General features: G+C 31.4%; 1 protein-coding gene across 3 annotated transcripts in view; it reads left to right on the forward strand.

Annotated features, from left to right (window-relative positions):
• Window positions 1-19,241, forward strand: part of LOC106692423 (growth/differentiation factor 11) — a 182,432-nt gene extending 163,191 nt beyond the window's left edge. For all 3 annotated transcript variants that reach the window (XM_067052107.1, XM_067052106.1, XM_067052108.1), the window contains exons 3-5: window positions 8,779-8,984; window positions 11,154-11,351; window positions 17,576-19,241. In XM_067052107.1, coding sequence (XP_066908208.1) covers window positions 8,779-8,984; window positions 11,154-11,351; window positions 17,576-17,959 — 788 coding nt within the window. In that variant the 3' untranslated portion in view covers window positions 17,960-19,241. The remainder of the gene's footprint in view (window positions 1-8,778; window positions 8,985-11,153; window positions 11,352-17,575) is intronic.
• The last annotated feature ends 360 nt before the right edge of the window (window positions 19,242-19,601 follow it).

A 19,601-nucleotide genomic window follows, 5' to 3' on the forward strand; every position in this document is an offset into this window, starting at 1 on the left:
AATGATATTTTATATAAAAAATAATTAATTGTTAGATTATTAGTATGTAATTAATTATAGGAAGACGGTCCGTCTGGTGGTTAAAAAAGTAAACAAATTAGTATAAAAAAGTTTTTCTGATTACTTTGAGTGCGTACTCTTTTGAACTCCACCCTAACCATTGCTCTCTTCAAATAACACAGTTAAAAATATTGATACATTGATTCTTATAATGAGGAAAAGCCCCGAAAAGTTCACTGCATATAAAAAATAAATATTATAGAAAGAAAAAGTCGTATTCCAGAAATTAATTAATAAATAAAATTTAGTTTATAGCCTATTCAAAGTAATTTTATCTGTTAATCAAGTTTGTCTAGTGCTATTCCTCTTAAATAGTTTCGTTGACTGTCAGGCGCTTTAGGTATAACATACCGCAAAACAAACCCAATGAACTAAGTTATATTTAGTTAGCTACCACGAACCATTATCGCATTTCTTTGACAGTACTATGAATTAACTGTGAATGTGCGACAGTTCACTTCTACATATAGATGCGTTGACAGTGAACTGTCACATCTTAAAACCTCATGATACCAAGAAGATGGTTGGAGGTACGGTCAGTGAAAAGCAAAAATAAGTAAAAAAGGTACTTATAAGTGGTAACGTTTCGGCCAGAATTTCAAGGTTTCATCAGGGCTAGGAACAAAAACCAGATAACAACCATATTAAATAAGAGGAATTATTCAGAATTATTATAAAAAACCGAACATTATAGATACATAAATAGTGTTGAATGACATCTATAGTATAATTATTATAAGAAGATAAAGGCTGTATGTGAAATTTAATATTAAAATTAAGTAAGAGAATAAATAATGAAATTTATATGAAAATATAGTTAGTAAGTACAATAATATAATAATAATAAAATGACAATTATTTAAAATAAAGTGATAAAAAGAGTGGGAAATAAAACGTATGTGTAGGTAATTAAATATGCAAGGAAAATAACAGGATTAAAGAAATAAATAATATGAAGGATAAAATTGACAATAAAGTTAGACTAAATGTTATTTACAAAATCAATTGCCAGAATTGTGAAGTTGTGTACATTGTAGATATCTCAAAAAAATTTAAAATAAGATAGGAATAGTTGTAAAAACGTAAAAAACATCAACACTACAGCACTGGTACAACATGGTCTAAAATATAAACATGAATTTGATTTTAATAATCCAAAAATATTAGACACAGTGAATCATAGTAAAAATATAAAAATAATAGAAGCAATATACATCACTAAAAACATAGACAAAGCAATCAATTTTAAAACAGACACCAAGATTTTATGCACACATTATATAGATAATGTAAATAAATTAACAATTTAGGGTTATACAATAGTTATAGGATTTAGATTTATTTAATATTTTGTTGAATTCTTATTATATAAAATTTGTTTTTTAATTAAATATGTTTTTAAATATTGTTAAATTGCTCATCTTTTGAGTAATAGAGGTAGGAGAATGTTGGTCTGGTTTTAGCTATTTGTTATACTTAAATATAACCTTTCAAGAAGGAAATTATTCTTATTTTATAAAATGCAATAATTACTATAATGATTGTTATAGTAAGTTTCACTTATTGAGAATAATATGAAGATATTAGCTTGATGAGACTAATAATGAGTAACTTATGGATTAGATAGAGATGTTAATCAGGTAAATAGTTTGTAAAAAGTTTAATAAGTAATGTGATACAGGGTTACTGTTGTAAGCATGTATTATTTTTTTGAGAATTTGTTCCTAGCAACCTGAAGATGGGGTGACCCCGAAACGTTTTTGACATTGTAATAATTAAAACCGCTCTGCCAACCATCTTCTCCTCATTTCTATAAACCCATATTCAATTATTAACTCACCATTATTGAACTTATATGTTTTATTTGTTATTTGGTGACAGTTGATTTTATCATCCAGTCCACAAGTCGAACTTTTAGCGATGTTAGCTTCGCTGCCAGCGTTTAAACAAGCATTGTCGCACTGTCATATCACTTCCATTGCTGATATCTGTATTGTGATAACGCGAAAATGGTCCTTAACTAATTAAGAAATTTCTGCAGACCTCACTCGCTGTGTTCGGAAATGTGTAATATTTAGGGAAGGTTCCCCTCACCTTTTATGGAATTTCCAAAAGTTTTGGCGATTTGCCTGGGCGATGTACTGTCGAGCTCCGGTCAGCTCTGTGACACGTGGCCGTTGCATGCAGTTAATTGGCCGATGCATGTCGAGAATATTGCCCATGCAAATGGTTTCTCCTTCAGCACACACCTGCCTATAGCACTCTTCGCGCGTAATCTACACGATACACCTGTCCCTTCTTCTCGCGAAGAAATTCCCAAGAAAACAGAACAACAAAAGCACAATTCCTGATCCATCTGTTTACCCTGGTTCATCAACATTATATTCAGAATGAAAGATTATTCATTTCTTTACTGAAATTTACAACTGTAAAATAAAATACAATAAGTAAATATAAGGAACGTTTCAAACACATTATAATCTTGGAAAGGAACAGCCCAATGGTGGTACTTCAAACATTAATTTAAATATGAATGGAATATGGTCCGGATGCGGTAAAAAAAACAACTCAAATAGTTGAAAATTATACTATTTTATTGAGCCAACGTTTCACCCCACGACTTCGTCAGGGCTAAAAAAGATACAAACACTATAGTTCCAAAAAATAAAAAACATAAGTGTAAAATAACAGGGGTATAAAATGAAAAGTAAGATATAATAAGAAAAATTAAAGGTTGTAAATAGAAAATGAAAAGGGTAATAGTAACAGATAGATAAGAGAAGAAATATTAAAGAGAGTACAAATAAAGAGATGAAAAAAGAAAAAAAAATACAAATCAAATGAGACAAAATGCATACCTGTTTTGACGGCAGTCAAAAACAAAGTGGCGGTTTGTATTGGGAGGAGTGGGGATGGCAGTGATGCCACAATAACGAAAATAATTTGTAAAGTAAACATAGTAAAAAAGTATTAAAAGTAAACATAGTATTTAAATTAGGTGAACAATAAATGGTAATATACATAATAGAGGGGGAGAAGAGATATTAATAAAAAACAAAGGAAAAGTAAAGTATAAAATAATGGGATACAATGTGTGTAAGTGATTAAGAAACAAAATATACCAAATGAGCGGGGGTACAGAAAACTGTAAAATATAATAGAAAATTAATAATAAAGTAATTAATATAAGTACACTTAAGAAGAAAACACATGAATATAAATTAAAAATTATTATTTATTATTTATTTTTATTTTTAAATTTTTGACCGCACCCGGACCATATTCCATTCATCTATACTCACGGTCAATCAATAATCTTCCATTAATTTAAATAAGAAGAAATACTCATACAAGACTAAAAAGACAAGAAACTGATCGTCGATTCAGACTGTTACAACATTTACTAGATAAACGGTCCAAACTGCCAATCCATTTCAAAAGACTGATCTACATGACTATTATAAGGCCTATCTGGACATATGGAGTTGAGCTGTGGGGCTCCACTAAACCATCAAATTCCTCCCGAATCCAATCCTTACAGTCCAAAATCCTCAATGCTCCTTACTTTGTCACGAATCAAGTCATCCATCAGGACCTCAATATACTTCTCAACCACCCAAATCCACTTGTTTCTAGCCTGGCTTCTCCATCCTCCTAGGCGTCTGAAAAGAAGATGGCCTCGAGATCTTCTCCTCTAGAAATGTTATTGGAGTTCTATCAGTGAGTAGATCCTCCACATGTTTGTATTATGTCACTATCTCACCTACAGCAAATTTACTTGTTGTATATATTTGTATACAGTTGTAAATAACAATAAATAAATTATTAAAAAAAAACTAGAAGATCCTGTGGCCATCTTCTTTTCAGACGCCTCTACGGAATATCGTTGATTGTTAAGGACTAATAAATAAGGAGTTTGAAATGAAAAGATGCATATCTATTTCGGGCTATAGCAACAAAAGGTATGTTAAGGTCTTTGTGAATGAGTTTATTTGTGACGTAATCAGGATTGATGCGGAAGAAACCCAGCCTCATAATATGCGTATCCTTAATTGGGGAAAAATCTGAGCGTTAGTTTGACCAAATCGCCTCCTTCACAACATTTCTTCCTTACAAAGTACTTAAATACAGATCTAGATAGAAATAAAACCAAATTAGATATATATTTTTTTAACTGATTGTAAACTACTATTTCATTGAAAGAATATTCAAAATTATAAACCATTAAACAGAATATCTAGGGACTCAGCGCTGATGATATTCTCAAATCTCTGGTCCAACGTTATCCGTTATCACATTTTCGTAAATTTGGACAAATGTATAATCACATTTACTGTTATTATTCGATTGGGATATGCTTTAGAACGGAAAATTGCCGGAGGATAAAGTAAACTACTTGAAACTTTACGAATATTTTTCAGCATAACTTTCCAGCCACCAATCGGAACATTACCTCTTTCCCATACAGTGCTTTCACTACCACTACTGTGCCACACTCAGCAACAAGAAATTTTTAATTTTATAGTACAAGAGACCAAGAGGAGAAAAAAAAGTCAGTAATTTCACTCCAATTTTTTATCAAATTAATGAAAAATATGTATAATTACTTGTCAAAATTGATGGGTCTGCCAAATACAGGTAGGGAGAATACTGGTGGCTGTTTAAAAAAAATAATTTTTCATTCGGAGATCCATATCTTTAAAACCACCAACAACATCATTTAAAACAGAGTAAATTTGCTAAAATCTAAGCCCTAATAGAGCTATTTACGTTCAATAGTTCTCGAGATATGGCTTTTAAAAAGCAACATGTCATAAAAATGTTGTACAGAAAGTACCTAATGATCAGTAGTTAGTAAATTTATTTTGAAAAATCTATATCACAAAAACCATTTGACGTGCAGACGACTGTTAGTACTAAAATTATAGTTAGTTCAACGGGTTATAAAGTAGTTTATGACGTTTATCGTCGTTGGAGTAGTAGTTTTCATGAAATTTGCTAAAATAAATTGATTTATAGTTGTTCGGACAAATTTTCATTTGCCAAATTTATATTCATATGTGAATATCATAAAAGCTAATACCCCTACGAAGATAAGTGTCATAAGCTACTTTATAGTAAGTTAAATTTTCTTTATTTTGTGTAGTGGCAAAAATATGTGCGTCTTATTGATCTAGAGATATATTTTTTTCAAAAATCCAACTTTATATACGAACAACTAGAAATTTAAAGTTTTTGAATTTATTATGTCAAATATCATAAAAACTGCTACTCCTTCAAAGATGTACTTAAACTACGTATAATTACTAGTCAAAATTGATGAATCTGCCAAGTATAGTTAGGGGGAATACAAAATGGCGGCTGTTTCAAAATGTTGAAAAAATTAATTTTTCATTCGGAGCTCTATATCTTTAAAACTACCAACAACACTAGAAAATCTAATCGAACATAATTTAAAGAAGATTAAATTTGCTAAAATATGAGCCCTAATAGAGTTGTCTACGTTAAATAGTTCCCGAAATACAGTTTTTTTGTTGTTTTTTTAACAACGAATAGAGATATAGAGCTCCGAAAGAAAGATTATTTTTTTTAACTTTTTGAACAACCGCCATTTTGTACCGCCTCTAGTTATACTTAGCAATTTCTGCTCAAGGCACATGGCCTCTAGCACTTAAAAACTTATGCTATGCGGATTAACCACATATCTATGTAGTTAATCCATATAAGCAATTACAATACAGTGTAACTTAGAAACTTTTTCTTTTATTTTTACTGTAAGGAAGCTGAAATATAAATTTCAGGCATTTCTGTCTCCTATAAGTATATCAAAATTGCAGAATATCAGAAAAAAAAAAAATTCGATTTCAAGTACGTTATGCTTATTGGTTTAATCTCACCTGTAACCAGATATCATTCCTTCCATTATAAATTTCCTAACTACCCAAACCCACTAGTTTCTAACCTTGCTTCCTCTTCCATTCCTGGCAATCCTCCGAGGCGCCTGAAAAGAGAATGGCCTCGTGACCTTATATTGTAAAATGTTTTTAGAGTTCTACTACTGGGTAGTTTCTCTACATGCTGTATCATATCATTATCATTATTTCATTATGATCAAATTTGCTTGTTGTATTTTTTATAAAGTTGTAAATATCAATAAATAAAAAAAATTCGCCTGTATATAAGCCTCTCGTTACGATCGTAAACCTCGCGCGGGATCATCGACCATATGGTAGCTGCGTGACTTATAATAACGGCTAATCCATCTTTAGCTTATAAAAACCTATTCACTTTGTTATTCCAAATCGCTCATTATTCTTGTCCTCTATCGGATTCGAACCATTCATAATGCTCCGTGAACTCCATGAATCTTCCGGTTTATTGTCATGTCTTTGCGTGTTGAATTCTTTCTTTGATAAATATTCTTTTGTACGAATGTGAAAAGCTTAATGGAGATGTTTTCTTAAAAAAATAACTTATTACTGAAATAACACTATCCATCAATGCACTTGCACATCTAATTGAACACAATATAGTACAAGAGCCCAAGAGGAGAAAAAAGGCAGTTATCTCCCCCCAATTTTTTATTACTTTAATGAAAACTATGTATAATTAATAGTCAAAATTGATGAGTCTGCCAAGTATACTTAGGGGGAATAAAAAATGGCGACTGTTTCAAAGCGATAAAATGATTTAATTTTTCATTCGGAGTTCTATATCATAAAAAGTAGGAACAACACAAGAAAATTTAAGAGAACGTCATTTAAGGATGAGAAAATTTGCTAAAATATGAGCCCTAAAAGAGTTATTTACGTTAAATAGTTCTCGAGATATAGCTTTTTAAAAAGTAACATTTCGGAAAAATGTTGTATGGGACGTACTGAAAGATAGTAGTTAGTGAATTTATTTTGAAAAAATTATATCTCAAAAACCATTTGACGTACAGATGTCTATTAGCACTCGAATCAAAGCTGGTTTAATGAGCTATAATGTAGTTTATGATTTTTATCTTCGTAGGAGTAATAGGTTACTCGAACAACTAGAAATTAACATTTTGTGAGTTTATTTTGTCAAATATCATAAAAACTACTTCTTCTACAAAGATAAACATGTAGTAAATTTAACTAGCTTTAATTTGAGTGCTGACAGAAATCTGTACGTCCAATGGTTTCTGAAATAAAGTTTTTCATAAATCAAACTAATTGTCCAAACAACTATAAATCAATTTATTTTAGCAAATATCATGAAAACTACTATTCCTACGAAGGTTAAGGTCATACACTTTTTTATATACCATTAAACTATCTTTAATTTGAATGCTAATAGACATCTGTACGTCACATAGTTCCTGAGATATAGATTTCTCAAAATAAATTAACTAAGTACTAATCTTTCAGTAGATTTGTAAGAAATTTAGTTTTTTAAAAAGCTTTATTTCGAGAACTATTGGACGTAAATAGCTCTATAAGGGCTCATATTTCACCAAATTTACTCTTCTTTAAATAATGTGCTGTTAGGTTTTCTAGTGTGGTTGGTAGTTTTTAAGATATAGAGCTCCGAATCAAAAATTAGCGTTTTTTTTAAGGTTTTGAAACAGCCGCCATTTTTTATTGCCCCGACCTATACTTGGCAGACTCATCAATTTTGACTATTAATTATACATAGCTTTCATTAAAGTAATCAAAAATGGGGTGAGATAACTGCCTTTTTTTTCTTCCTGGCTCTTGTACTAATATTGTGTTCGTGAAGAAGACGTCTATTGGTACAAGAAAAAATCAGTTATTTCACCTCAATTTTTGAATAATTTAATGAAAACTATGCATAATTACTAGTCAAAATTGATGAGTCTGCCAAGTATAGTTACGGGGAATAAAAAATGGCGGCTGTTTCAAAAAGTTGAAAAAATTAATTTTTCATTCGGAGCTCTATATCTTTAAAAATACCAACAACACTAGAAAACCTAATAGAACATAATTTAAAGCAGATTAAATTTTCTAAAATATGAGCCCTAATAGAACTATTCACGTTAAATAGTTCCCGAGATATAGCATTTAAATGGAAATATTTCATAAAAATGTTCGGAAAGATTATTACTTAGTGATTTTATTGTGAAAAATCTTTATCTCCGAGCTCTGAATGAAAAATTATTTTTTTAACTTTTTGAAACAGCATTTTGTATCGCCCCCTAGTTATACTTTGCAATTTCTGCTCAAGGCACGTGGCCTCTAGCACTTAAAAACTTATGCTATGCGGATTAACCACATATCTATGTAGTTAATTCATATAAGTAATTACAATACACTGTAACTTAGAAACTATTTCTTTTATTTTCACTGTAAGGAAGCTGAAATATAAATTTCAGGCATTTCTGTTCCCTATAAGTATATCAAAATTGCAGAATATCAGAAAAAAAAGTTCAAAACTCTTGAAAGTTTCTTTTTTTTAACGACGAATAAAGAAAGAGCTCCGAATGAAATTTTTTTTTTTTAACTTTTTGAAACAACCGCCATTTCGTATCGCCCCTAGCTATCTATACTTAATAATTTATGCTCAAGGCGTGGGGCCTCTAACACTTAACAACTTATGCTATGTGGATTAACCACATATCCCTCTAGGCATTAACCACTTATTTATGTAGTTAGTCCATATAACCCTACCTCCTCTTTAAAGTTATCTTCAAATTTTAAACACATAATTTAATTAATGCAATGTCTGTTTCAGATCCGAAGATGCGGCACCTGAAAGGTAAAGAACTGCTCAATTTCAAGTTTTCGGAAAAAATGCTTGAAAATCGAATAGTGAACGCCTACCTGTGGCTATTCCTGAGGGCCACTCCCAGGGAAGACCCGCACCCCATAGAGATCACTGTCTTCAAGGTAGCTTCGGACGACGAACCTCCAACGCTCACAGAAATCAATACCATCAAGGTAAAGTATTCTTATTTAATTATATATAATTTTTCATAAAATTACTCGTGTACAAAAATATTAATTATTAGTAATAATTTGAAGATTTCAACTACAAAAAATTGAGTCTCTAAGCTACCAGCAAACAGCTCACCAGTCAACTTCCTTAATAAATCCTATTGTTTAATTTTTAATATTAATACCTATAAAGTTTATATAACTTTGTTTGAATCAAAGTAAACACTAAAACATAAGACTGAAAACTTGAGTAAGAAATAGCCAGATTCAAACGGAATAATGGAGGGCAGGAGGCTGAATGGATATCAAAGTTAAAAACAGTAACGAGGTGTAGATAGTGGACAGTAGATTACTCATTGGAGAAGATGGTCGGGGTGCGGTCAGCAAAGAATAACATAAATAAACAAAAAATATATTTATTTATGCCGACGTTTCGACCCTAGTTTCAGGTTTTCATCAGGGTATCAAGCGGAGAAGGTTGGCTAAAACTTGCAGTTTTACCATACCCCCGACCATCTTCTCCAATCAATAAAATCAGTAACAATGAAGCATATTCTATAGAGATTTATTTGTTTAATGGTGTAAAACATAAACTGCTCATCAACACAATTTATTTCTGATTTAATTTTGCTTACTTTTTTTTATTTATTTATATATTTTTTATTATTATTATTTTTTCTGTTCTATGTTATATTTGTGCCAGCAAGACTTCTGATTTTGAAAACTGAAATAATAATTTTTTGTTTTATCATCCTCTCTAAGAGTTTTGGAAATAGTTTAATCCTAAGCTATTGAGGTGTGATGTGAAATATGGGCATTACTGGAAGATATGGCTAATTATCAAATTTTTGATGCAATACTGGCAGTTCGGAGGTGTTTGTTATGAGATAAGATAGGAGTGAGTGAGCCTCGTGTGACCTATTCTCAGCCTAGTCAGTACGACCTTCTCTCTATGGTTTTTTGGTTAGAGCTACCCCAGGACTTGAAGTCATTTTTAATAATTTTTAGTTTACTCCTTGGGCTTTCTTTCCACAAAGATTGCCATATGTCTTTGATTTCCTTTTCCAGGAGTTTGCTTATTTCTGATAAAGTTAAAATTGCTTTGCCCCGTCCCGGGTGTGTGATTGCTTCTCTTGCCGCTCGATCAGCCAGTTCATTCTCTACAATTCCTACCTGACTTGGAACCCATATAAATATAATTGGCATGCCCAGATTTTGAAGAGTGTTTAAGAATAAATGGATGCAGGAAATTTTCACTTACATACAGTATAAACCTTTTAGCGACCTTAGGGAGTCTGTAATTATTGTTATATTGTTGAGGTTCTAAGACAAACAAAAGTGAAGTGCTATTGCATTGAGTGAATATGTTGCATAGATTGTGGAGTGTAATTTTGTACGTTGAGGCATTTGTTACAAAGGATTATGCTGATGATTGGTCTGATTTAGATCCATCTGTGTAAATTATAAAGGATTTGGGCATGTTTTGGAGATATTTTTTATAATTACACAAGACCACCAATTAATACTTTTCCAAGAATATTTGTCGCCTGACTTTATTCTTTTTTTTAACCTTATATTCAACTCTTCAAATGTTTAACAATGCCTCATATTTTTCTGTTCTGAATTGAATCAAGAAAATATAAATATTTGCATTCATACTGATATGTGTATAACATCACAAAATTTGGCTCAAACATTCAATTTTATGGTATTAAAATTGAAATAATCTAATTTAAGCTTAAATAAAAGCCCAAAATATATAATTTTATGTAGAGTATAAATTTTAAAATATCAAAATATACAGTATTAAATTTAAATATATTATTCTACAGATTGTGAATCAGACAGATAATAAGTTTAATACATGTTACACAGAGGCATATAATGTATAGTAACATAAAAATCTGGTCCCTAGTAGTTACAGAGCTCGAAAAAATTGTTCACCTTCCAGGAGAGGGCATCCTCTCTCCCCTCCACCACTGGTGCTATGGAAGGATTTAGGTTTGTCCTCATCTCCCAGACTAGAACTAATAGTTGAGAAAGGAATAAAGGAGCTTATATCATGAATCATTTTACTGAATCTTAATTATTAGTTGCATGACATTATTTTTTTTTTTTTGGAACCCAATATTTATTTATTTTTTTATAATAATTAACAAAAATATTTCACAGGAGGCTAGAACTTGGGGCTCAAAAGGACATTGGGTGAAAATAGATGTGAAGCCGCTGGTCTCAGAGTGGTTCAAGATGCCAGGAGAGCCAATGAGCCTGGCTGTACAAGCATCCATCAAGGACCAAGGAAAGGATGAGCTGTCTGCTCTCACACAGAGGTTGGTGGTCACCTCCACCCGCAACGAAGCATCTTCTTTCGTTAGTATAAAACCTACAATAATATTTACTAATAATATGATACAGTAATATAATAATACCAATGATCTCAACAGCATAAGGAAGAAATACATAAATCAAATTCACTGTTATTGAAAAAAAATCTTATTATTTAACATGCTCAGTACATTTAAATTCTGGTCAGTAACTCCGGTCGCTTGTTTGCTAAAAAAATTCTACTTTTAAACATCAAGCTAAAATTTATTGCTGAGCTTAATAATATGTATCAACAACAAAAATAAAATAAAGATATAAACTGTATAAAAATGAGTTGAAATTGTGCCCGATTTTAAACATTTCTTTTATTTATTTACATATTCCTATGAATCTAGCACAAGTAGGTAGATGTAATTTTATCTTTCCATTTTGGAGCAGAATACACTTTTAACTGGTAGGGTTTTTTTTCTTTTTGATACAATCATCACCAGACTGGGTGAGATTGTGCCAACTCTATTTTTCCTATTCATGGATTCCCTCATGGCATATTCACTCTGAAACAAGAACACTCTTACTTTATTTTCTTAATATAAAATTATAATTATAGCAAACCAAAAAAAATTTGCATTCTCAATTTTTCTGAGAGCAGATGTTTTTTTTTAATAATGTAATGCTTTTGATAACAAAGTTCATCAGCATTTTTCAGATAAATCCAAAATTTGGCTTTTTATACCATTCCAATTACCATTCTTATACATAGGGTAGAAAAATGGTGGCTCAATCTTACCAAAAAAGTAAAGTAATAAAACTCCACAATTTCTGCTTCAGTTAGTATTTTAATAAAAATGAGTTAGTTATTATTTCATAAAACTAATTATTCGTACCATCGGGTAATTCATAGGTAAGTAAATCCATGGCCCTTGGGTTCGAATCGGGCTGTAGCAGATAATTATTATCTGTTTCACAATAGCCATTGAGTCAGCCCTGTGGGTTTGGAAGCCCTCCGGGGTCCACCCAGCCTCATACAGTGGGTACCCTTAATTGGTTAAAAATTTGGCAGACATGATTCTGACCAAATCACCTCCTTGCACAACCGTTGGTCTAGTAACGGTACTTCTTTACAAAGTACTGAACCTCTGACCCTTCGTAGATTGTAGCAGTACAGATTTAATTTAATTATCATTTCATGAGAACCAACATTTTTCATAGGTTGTGTCAAAGTTATAAACAGTGAATTGTTAAAAATGACAAAGAGAGTTATAAAGATTGCATCCAATGAATAACTCTTGTTAACGCATTTACCAACATACTGCTGCCCAGTGGTTATAGTTTTAATATCACCCACTCAGTATTGATTTGTAGAATTCTGTGTCAGTCTATTCCCACCCCACCTGGCACAATCTATCGACATTTTGTGATATATAAAATTAAAGCATGCATAGAAAAAAATTATATGAAGATTTCTTCCTTTTTTTATTATTATCTTTATCTCACATTTGACTGCATTTTCCACTCTGTATTCACTTTTAATGGTTTTTTTTTTTTTAAATGTTGACCTTTTAGTATATGCTTGGTGTAATCTCTGGTTTTCTGTTAATCAGGTGTTTGATTATAACCTATTCTATCAGCTATTATGTCCTCTCCTATCATTTTCAGTATGTGTTAAGATGTCTTGGAGTGATGCACTGTTTCTAGTCTTTGTGATTGTGTTTACTGTTGGTGTGAGATGTGCTTTATTTTGTCTGCAAATGTGTAATCTTGGTTTTTTTTTTGTCTTGATGATGCCAAAATTGGCGAAATGTTGGCTGGTAAATTGTTAACTGTTATGATCAATTATTTTAAAAAGAAGAGATAAAAGATTGGTTCGTATCAAAACCTCATTTATACTATCATTGTTTATAACAATATTTAATCTTATGATTTCATTGTAAAAATTAAAGCCCTTGAATATATATTAGATACATCAACAAATCGGATTTGTGAAATTTTCACAATCTGGCTATGATGGTTTGCCTTTATTACTATCGTAAAGTAAAGTCATGTCTTGGAGTACATAAGAGTGTGAAAGTATATATAAAACATAGGGTATGTAAGTTTCAAGTCACTTATCGTATCTGGTTTTATGATACTTGACTGAACAATCAAATTTTTCTAAAGTAAATGAGTTTTTTTTAAATAGGCAATTTAAGTTTAAATTATAATACTTACATAATTAGCCACCAATTACATATTAAAACAATCATTATTAAGTTATTAGTACATTATGTACAGTAACTGGCGGTACTGAAAAACTATTTAATTCAAATGAAAATAAAATAAATTATCACAGCAAAATGTTTGAATAGTTATAATTATATTTGATGACTCTCAGAATCGCCTTAGATATATAAAAAATATTAAAGATTTTATCATATTATTTCATAACATCATTTTTTCTTTATATATAATCTTTTCAAATTCTTGTGACTAGTATTTATTGTTTAAATATCCATTTAATTATTTAAGTATCCATATTAGGTCTCAACACTCTTTGTTATATCATTAACAGTCCAACGTTTTGGCCAATTCGGCTTTATCACTATTTCAACACTAGAGTATTGATAAGAAAGTGACAGAAGTGTTAAGTTGATCTATAATTAAAAGTTTTATAAATTAATGAAATATTGTCAAAATAGGTAACTAGAAATAAGCTAAGGCAACCTTATTAATAAATTAATATGATTCTCTATTATTTTATTGGTTGATGTTTGACTGATATTAATGTTCTGGTCAGAATAGCCTGCAAAAAGTCTTTAAATATTGGATGTGGAGTGTAAATTTATTTAAGATTGTTTTTGAGAATGGCCAAATTGGCCAAAACCTTGTACTTTTAAAGAAATAATAAAAAGTGTTGGGACAATTTGCATACTAATAAATGTATTTAAACCAAATAATTTTTTACTTTTACTTATCTGTATATGAAATAAATACATTTTTTAAATAAACTTATCGGATTATTTTAAATGATAAATTTTAGTTGATTATTGTTCATTAGCTCAACTTTTATGGAGGTTATATCCATTTTTCATTTAAAATTAGTGTTAAAAAACAAAATGGCACAAAGACTTACATGGGAATACTGAAGTTCACTTTTTAAATGTAATGTACTTCACTACAATTTATAGAAAACCAAAGAAAACCACCATTTTAAATATTGTGTAGAGTGATCCTATTGTCAAATGATCTTGGTCGCATGTGGCACACTTCAAGGGTCTCGAAGGATACACAAATTATTGGATACTAGGAAAATTTACAAGGATGTAATATTGGATATTCTGAGATATGGAATCTCTTGCCTGGAACCGAAGCTTCTCATGCCGACAAAAGATGAGGCTGGCAAAGTTTCAGCGCTTAGTTCTGCTGAGGGTCATCAGGGTATTCAAATCTATTTCTCATAAGGTAGATTTGCAAGTCTTAACCAGAGTGATATCTCTTAATCTCCTGGAAGAAAATAGTATGAAATTTAAAATGAAGAATGAAGATGAACCAAGAAGGATCTTGGATTTTGAAAGAAGATTATTCGGTAAGATTAGTAGAAGAATAAAACAAGTAGTGGGTGGCAACCCCAAAATGGGCTATTCTACAGAAGAACAGGGCATGTGGGGTTGCATTCCAAGCTCTAAGAACATGGCCAGGATTCCCCTTACAATCCAATAGCAACATACCAGAGACTCCCTAGCATGTTGTAATTGCTTGCACCATCTATGAGATACAGTGAGCTAAGCTGTGGTGGAAAACCGGATGCTTTCGTATAACTGAGAGAGAACTCCTTCTGCTGGTAATATCAGAAAACAGTAGTATATGGTACAAAACCTTTGTGCAGAGTTGGAAAACAGAAGTCAGATCTGCTCACTTTAATCATGGAGGAAGAGGACTAGTTCCTGGAAAGTCTTCTGAACTGAAAAAAATAACTAATTTTATTTTATAGAGTTAAATCTTTGTATTACTTTCTTATTCTTTTTAACTAGTACTATACTCCAAGGGGTAACGGGGTCGTCTCCAACATCAAGTATTAGTCATCTCTCTGCTGCCCTCTGCTACACTTTCACCTTGCACAGCTTAGGTCTCATGACCCATTTCCAGCCATTCGTCTATTATCTTCCTTGGTATTTGGTCCTCGGTCATTCTTGTCAGACATCCTAACCACTGTAGTCAACTTATTTTAATGTTGGAGTCATTGTCAAGAGCCATCATTTCAGCATTGGTGCATTGTCTCCATCATTACAGACCATCCCGTTGATTTTTGTTTCAAACCTTGTGAGAGCCAGTTTCTGGGTCTGGGGAGTGTCCAATATTCTGGTGAGATTATTGAGTAGAGATACCTTGGTGGTCATAAATACCTCTCTTCTCTTAAGATGGAGAGATTTGTTTGTTGATTCAGGAAAATTATAAACCCATGCTACCAAAAAGTCTGGTTAAGGAAATTAATTTATATAAGTCTGCTCTTATTAAGTTACAAGTTTCTATTCAGTAACATCTGACCTCTCTAGAAATGGTAGTGCACATAACAAATCCATATCATAAACATAATTGTGCTTTGTTTCATTTCAGTAATCATTCACCTTTGTTTTAATTTAAGCTTTCTTTCTTATTATGTTTTTTTTTTTCATTTTAACTTTTTGAGTTATCATGAACGATACTGGCTAGGTGGTATTTTCGATCCTTCTTCTTGCATTGACTCATGCATAAGTGTTATCAATTTGTTTTTAATGGATTAACTTGAACTGAAGTTTTTAATAAAACTTGAGTTATCTCAACTTATATGGAATTTGTAATTTTCAAAACCTACTTGATTTATTATCTTAATACTACAGTAGTTGATAAAATCAATATACAAACACAAAATCTTTTATCGACCTTTCACTTCTTTTTTTTTTTATCACTTACATCCACCCTTTTTTCAAAGCAAAATGCATGGTCTAGGGGCGAAATTCATGAAAGGGAGAATAAATTAGGAGTTCGATGTGGCCATCATAAAGTGACCTCAAGTAACAAAGTAAATGATAGAAAATAATGGATGATATTAGGAGTTAGATGAAGAGATTAGTAAATTAGAAGGTGATTGGTTAGATAGTAAAAGATAGATTAAGTTAGGAATTGAATGAAAATAATTCAGTGTGGTAAATCTCTGAGAATATTAGTGAGTAAACTTTTAAAACAATTGGATTACCTTTCAAATATAGATCAAGAGTAGTGAGTTGGATGGGAGAGAGTCATGAGCAAGGTGTTAGATTAAAGTATTATTATTATGGCACAAAAGTCCTAAAAGTACTTGGGCCCCCTCCACCATTGCCAACCAATCTGCACGATCTCTTGCTCTCTCTTCCCATCTTTCAATATTTAACCACCTTTGATCCTCCTCCAGCCATCTGATCCAGGGACGTCCTCTTTTCCATTTTCTATTCGGTACCCCATATAGCATCTTTTTGGGTATCCTTTGATCGGACAACCTCTTCACATGTCCTATCCAACTTGTTTGTCCTCTTTTCACTAAAGCCACACTGTTAGGTTCCATCAGCTCCTCATTCCTCCTACTTCTCCGAATCCCATTCTCTGAGACCTAGATGAAGGTATAGGGAGTAAATTAGGATTGCAAGGAGTTAAATGATGCGTCAGGAGTAGCATAAGAGAGAGTGGTAAACTAGGAGTTGGAATGAAAGAAAGTAGTATATTAGGCGTAGGATGAGGATAATAGATAGATCTAGTTAGGAATTGGATGCACAGTAATAGTAAATTAGGTGTTAGATAAAATGGAAAGCAAATAGGAGTTGGATGGAGGTGAAGAATGGATTAAGTTAGGAATTGAATGGAAGGTTGTTTAGGCCTCATGCAGAATAGGAAAAAATAGGAGTTGGATGGAGGTAAAGGATGTTTTAAGTTAGGAGTTAAACGGAGGTATTAGTAAGACAGGCATTAGGCGATATAAAAAAAAAAAAAAGGATGGCAGTAAAGGATGTATTAAGTTAGGAGATGGTAGAGGAGATAGAGGTAGTAATAAGATATAAATTGGGGACAATCGAAAAAAAAGTGTAGATTTGGGGGTAGAAGTAAAATAGGCATTAGATGCAAGGGAAAACAATAGAAACAGGACAGACTATCAAGTTAGGAGTTGGATGGAAGGTAGTAGTAAATTAGGCGTTTTTTGAAGTGAATAAAAATTGGAGTTTGAAGGATAAAGATAGGAGTTGGATGGAGTAAGTTGGGTAAAGGATTATTATTTCTGCCCACAGGTGCCCTTCCTTGAGCTGCACGTAGCCAATACTAAGAAGCAGAGGACTAAGAGGACCATTGGACTCAATTGCCCAGAAAATTCTGAAGAACGGCGTTGTTGTCGCTACCCTTTGACAGTGGACTTTGAGGAGTTCGGCTGGGATTGGATAATCGCGCCGAAGAGATACGAAGCCAATTACTGCTCCGGAGAGTGCCCTTACGTCTTTCTTCAACAACATCCCCACACTCACATCGTCCACCTGGCCAACCCCTCTGGTACTTCCGGCCCGTGCTGCGCACCACGCAAACTGTCTTCTATATCCATGCTCTACTTTGACCAAAATTCTAACATTATTTATGGACTGCTTCCTGGAATGGTAGTGGATAGATGCGGTTGTTCCTAGTTTTTCTTTTACTTTTTTTTTTTTTTGAAATTTGAAATAGTTACCTCGTTTACTTAATTTAATGTAATCTGAGTTCTAACCAACTAAATACCTCAACTTATTGAGTATAGCTCGGGTTATCTAGATCCTACACAACATTTAGAACTTACGTCTATCCACAAACCGTTTATAATGTAGGTTAAAACACAAGGTATGTTTCTGTTGGAGAACTCGAAAATCCTGGTGATATTTATTTATTATGTTGGTTTTATTAAGGTTGATAATTATAAAATTTCCAAAAAAAAAATTATAAATATTAAACATTATCATGTGAAATTTGATTTTTTGTTCAATTTTGTGTCGAATGCGATATTTGTTTTGATTGCATGATAATTGTAGAGCTTATGAAAAAATGTGATAAAATCTTTTGTATTTTAAGTTGGAAATGTAGATTATAAAAATATACCATAGTTTATAATATACATGTGAGTATAAACATTTTTATTTTTTATTGTTCTCGGAAGAAAAAAAAATAATAAAAAAAAAGTTCGAAATGTTAATCATTTATTTTTATTTGTGATTTTTGTACTAATAGATCAAAATAGTGATAAATGTTGTATTTTTAATAAGATTTTGAAGTGATATAAATTTTCATTAGCTATGAAGATTAGTATTAGAGATATTTGAACTATGTGTGATAAATTAAATCTTGAATATCTAGAATTGTTTTTTGTTTTATTTATCAGTTTGTTTGTTTTTTTTTTTAATTATTTTTTAGTTGTTTTTTTTCTTTTTAAATCTAAATTAGATTATGCTTAGATTATAGATTTAATTCAGTGATTAATAGTTTGTACTCGTTGCTATAAGTGAAACGAATTTGCCTTTATCTGCCTTATATGAATGGTAATTTAAAAATAATAAAGGTTTACTGTAATTTTAGCAGCAGGAAATACGTAGCGGGAGTTTATTTTTTAAAAATGGTATTTTATTTTTATCATATACATATAGAGCAACCTTTCTATTCTCTAAAGTTCTCCTGGAAACATGTTAACATTAAAGGCTGTAGACAATTAAGTTGATTGATTGTTAAGACGTATTTGATTTTTTATAATTTTTTAATTACACAAATTGTTGTATTTCTTTTTTTCAAACATTGTAATTGTTAAATAATTCCTCAAATGGGATAATATAAGTCTTTTTACAAGCTGTCACTCCTTAAATGTTTACAGCGTTGAGACAGTTATTATTGAAGAAATCATTTGTTGTATTTTGTTTCTATTGTTTATTTTATTATATTTTTTTTTAATAAAGAAAAGACTGCTTGTAATTAGAAGATCTCTAAAAAGTTTTGGGTGGAGGGACAGTGAAGTGTGCGTTGATATGTGATACTTGCTTCGACGATGTGAACTTTTTATCAGCAGGGTAATTTTGTTGGCAAAGCGAGTCGGTTTAAAAATTATGCGTTATCTATTTCATATTTCAAATTTTGACACTCTAAAGCAGTGCCAAAAGAAAAAAGAAAACAGCACAAAGAATATTAACATGGCAGTATGTTATAGATTTGTCTTCAAAATCTACTTAAATTTTAAGTGAAAACTTAAATGATAGTATTAATTTGGATAATGATAATGAAATCGAAATTTAAGTTTAAAGAAGAACTATT

This window comes from Halyomorpha halys, unplaced genomic scaffold (assembly GCF_000696795.3).
Source record: "Halyomorpha halys isolate HHAL.00 unplaced genomic scaffold, Hhal_1.1 Scaffold56.1, whole genome shotgun sequence".
Classification (NCBI taxonomy): domain Eukaryota; kingdom Metazoa; phylum Arthropoda; class Insecta; order Hemiptera; family Pentatomidae; genus Halyomorpha; species Halyomorpha halys.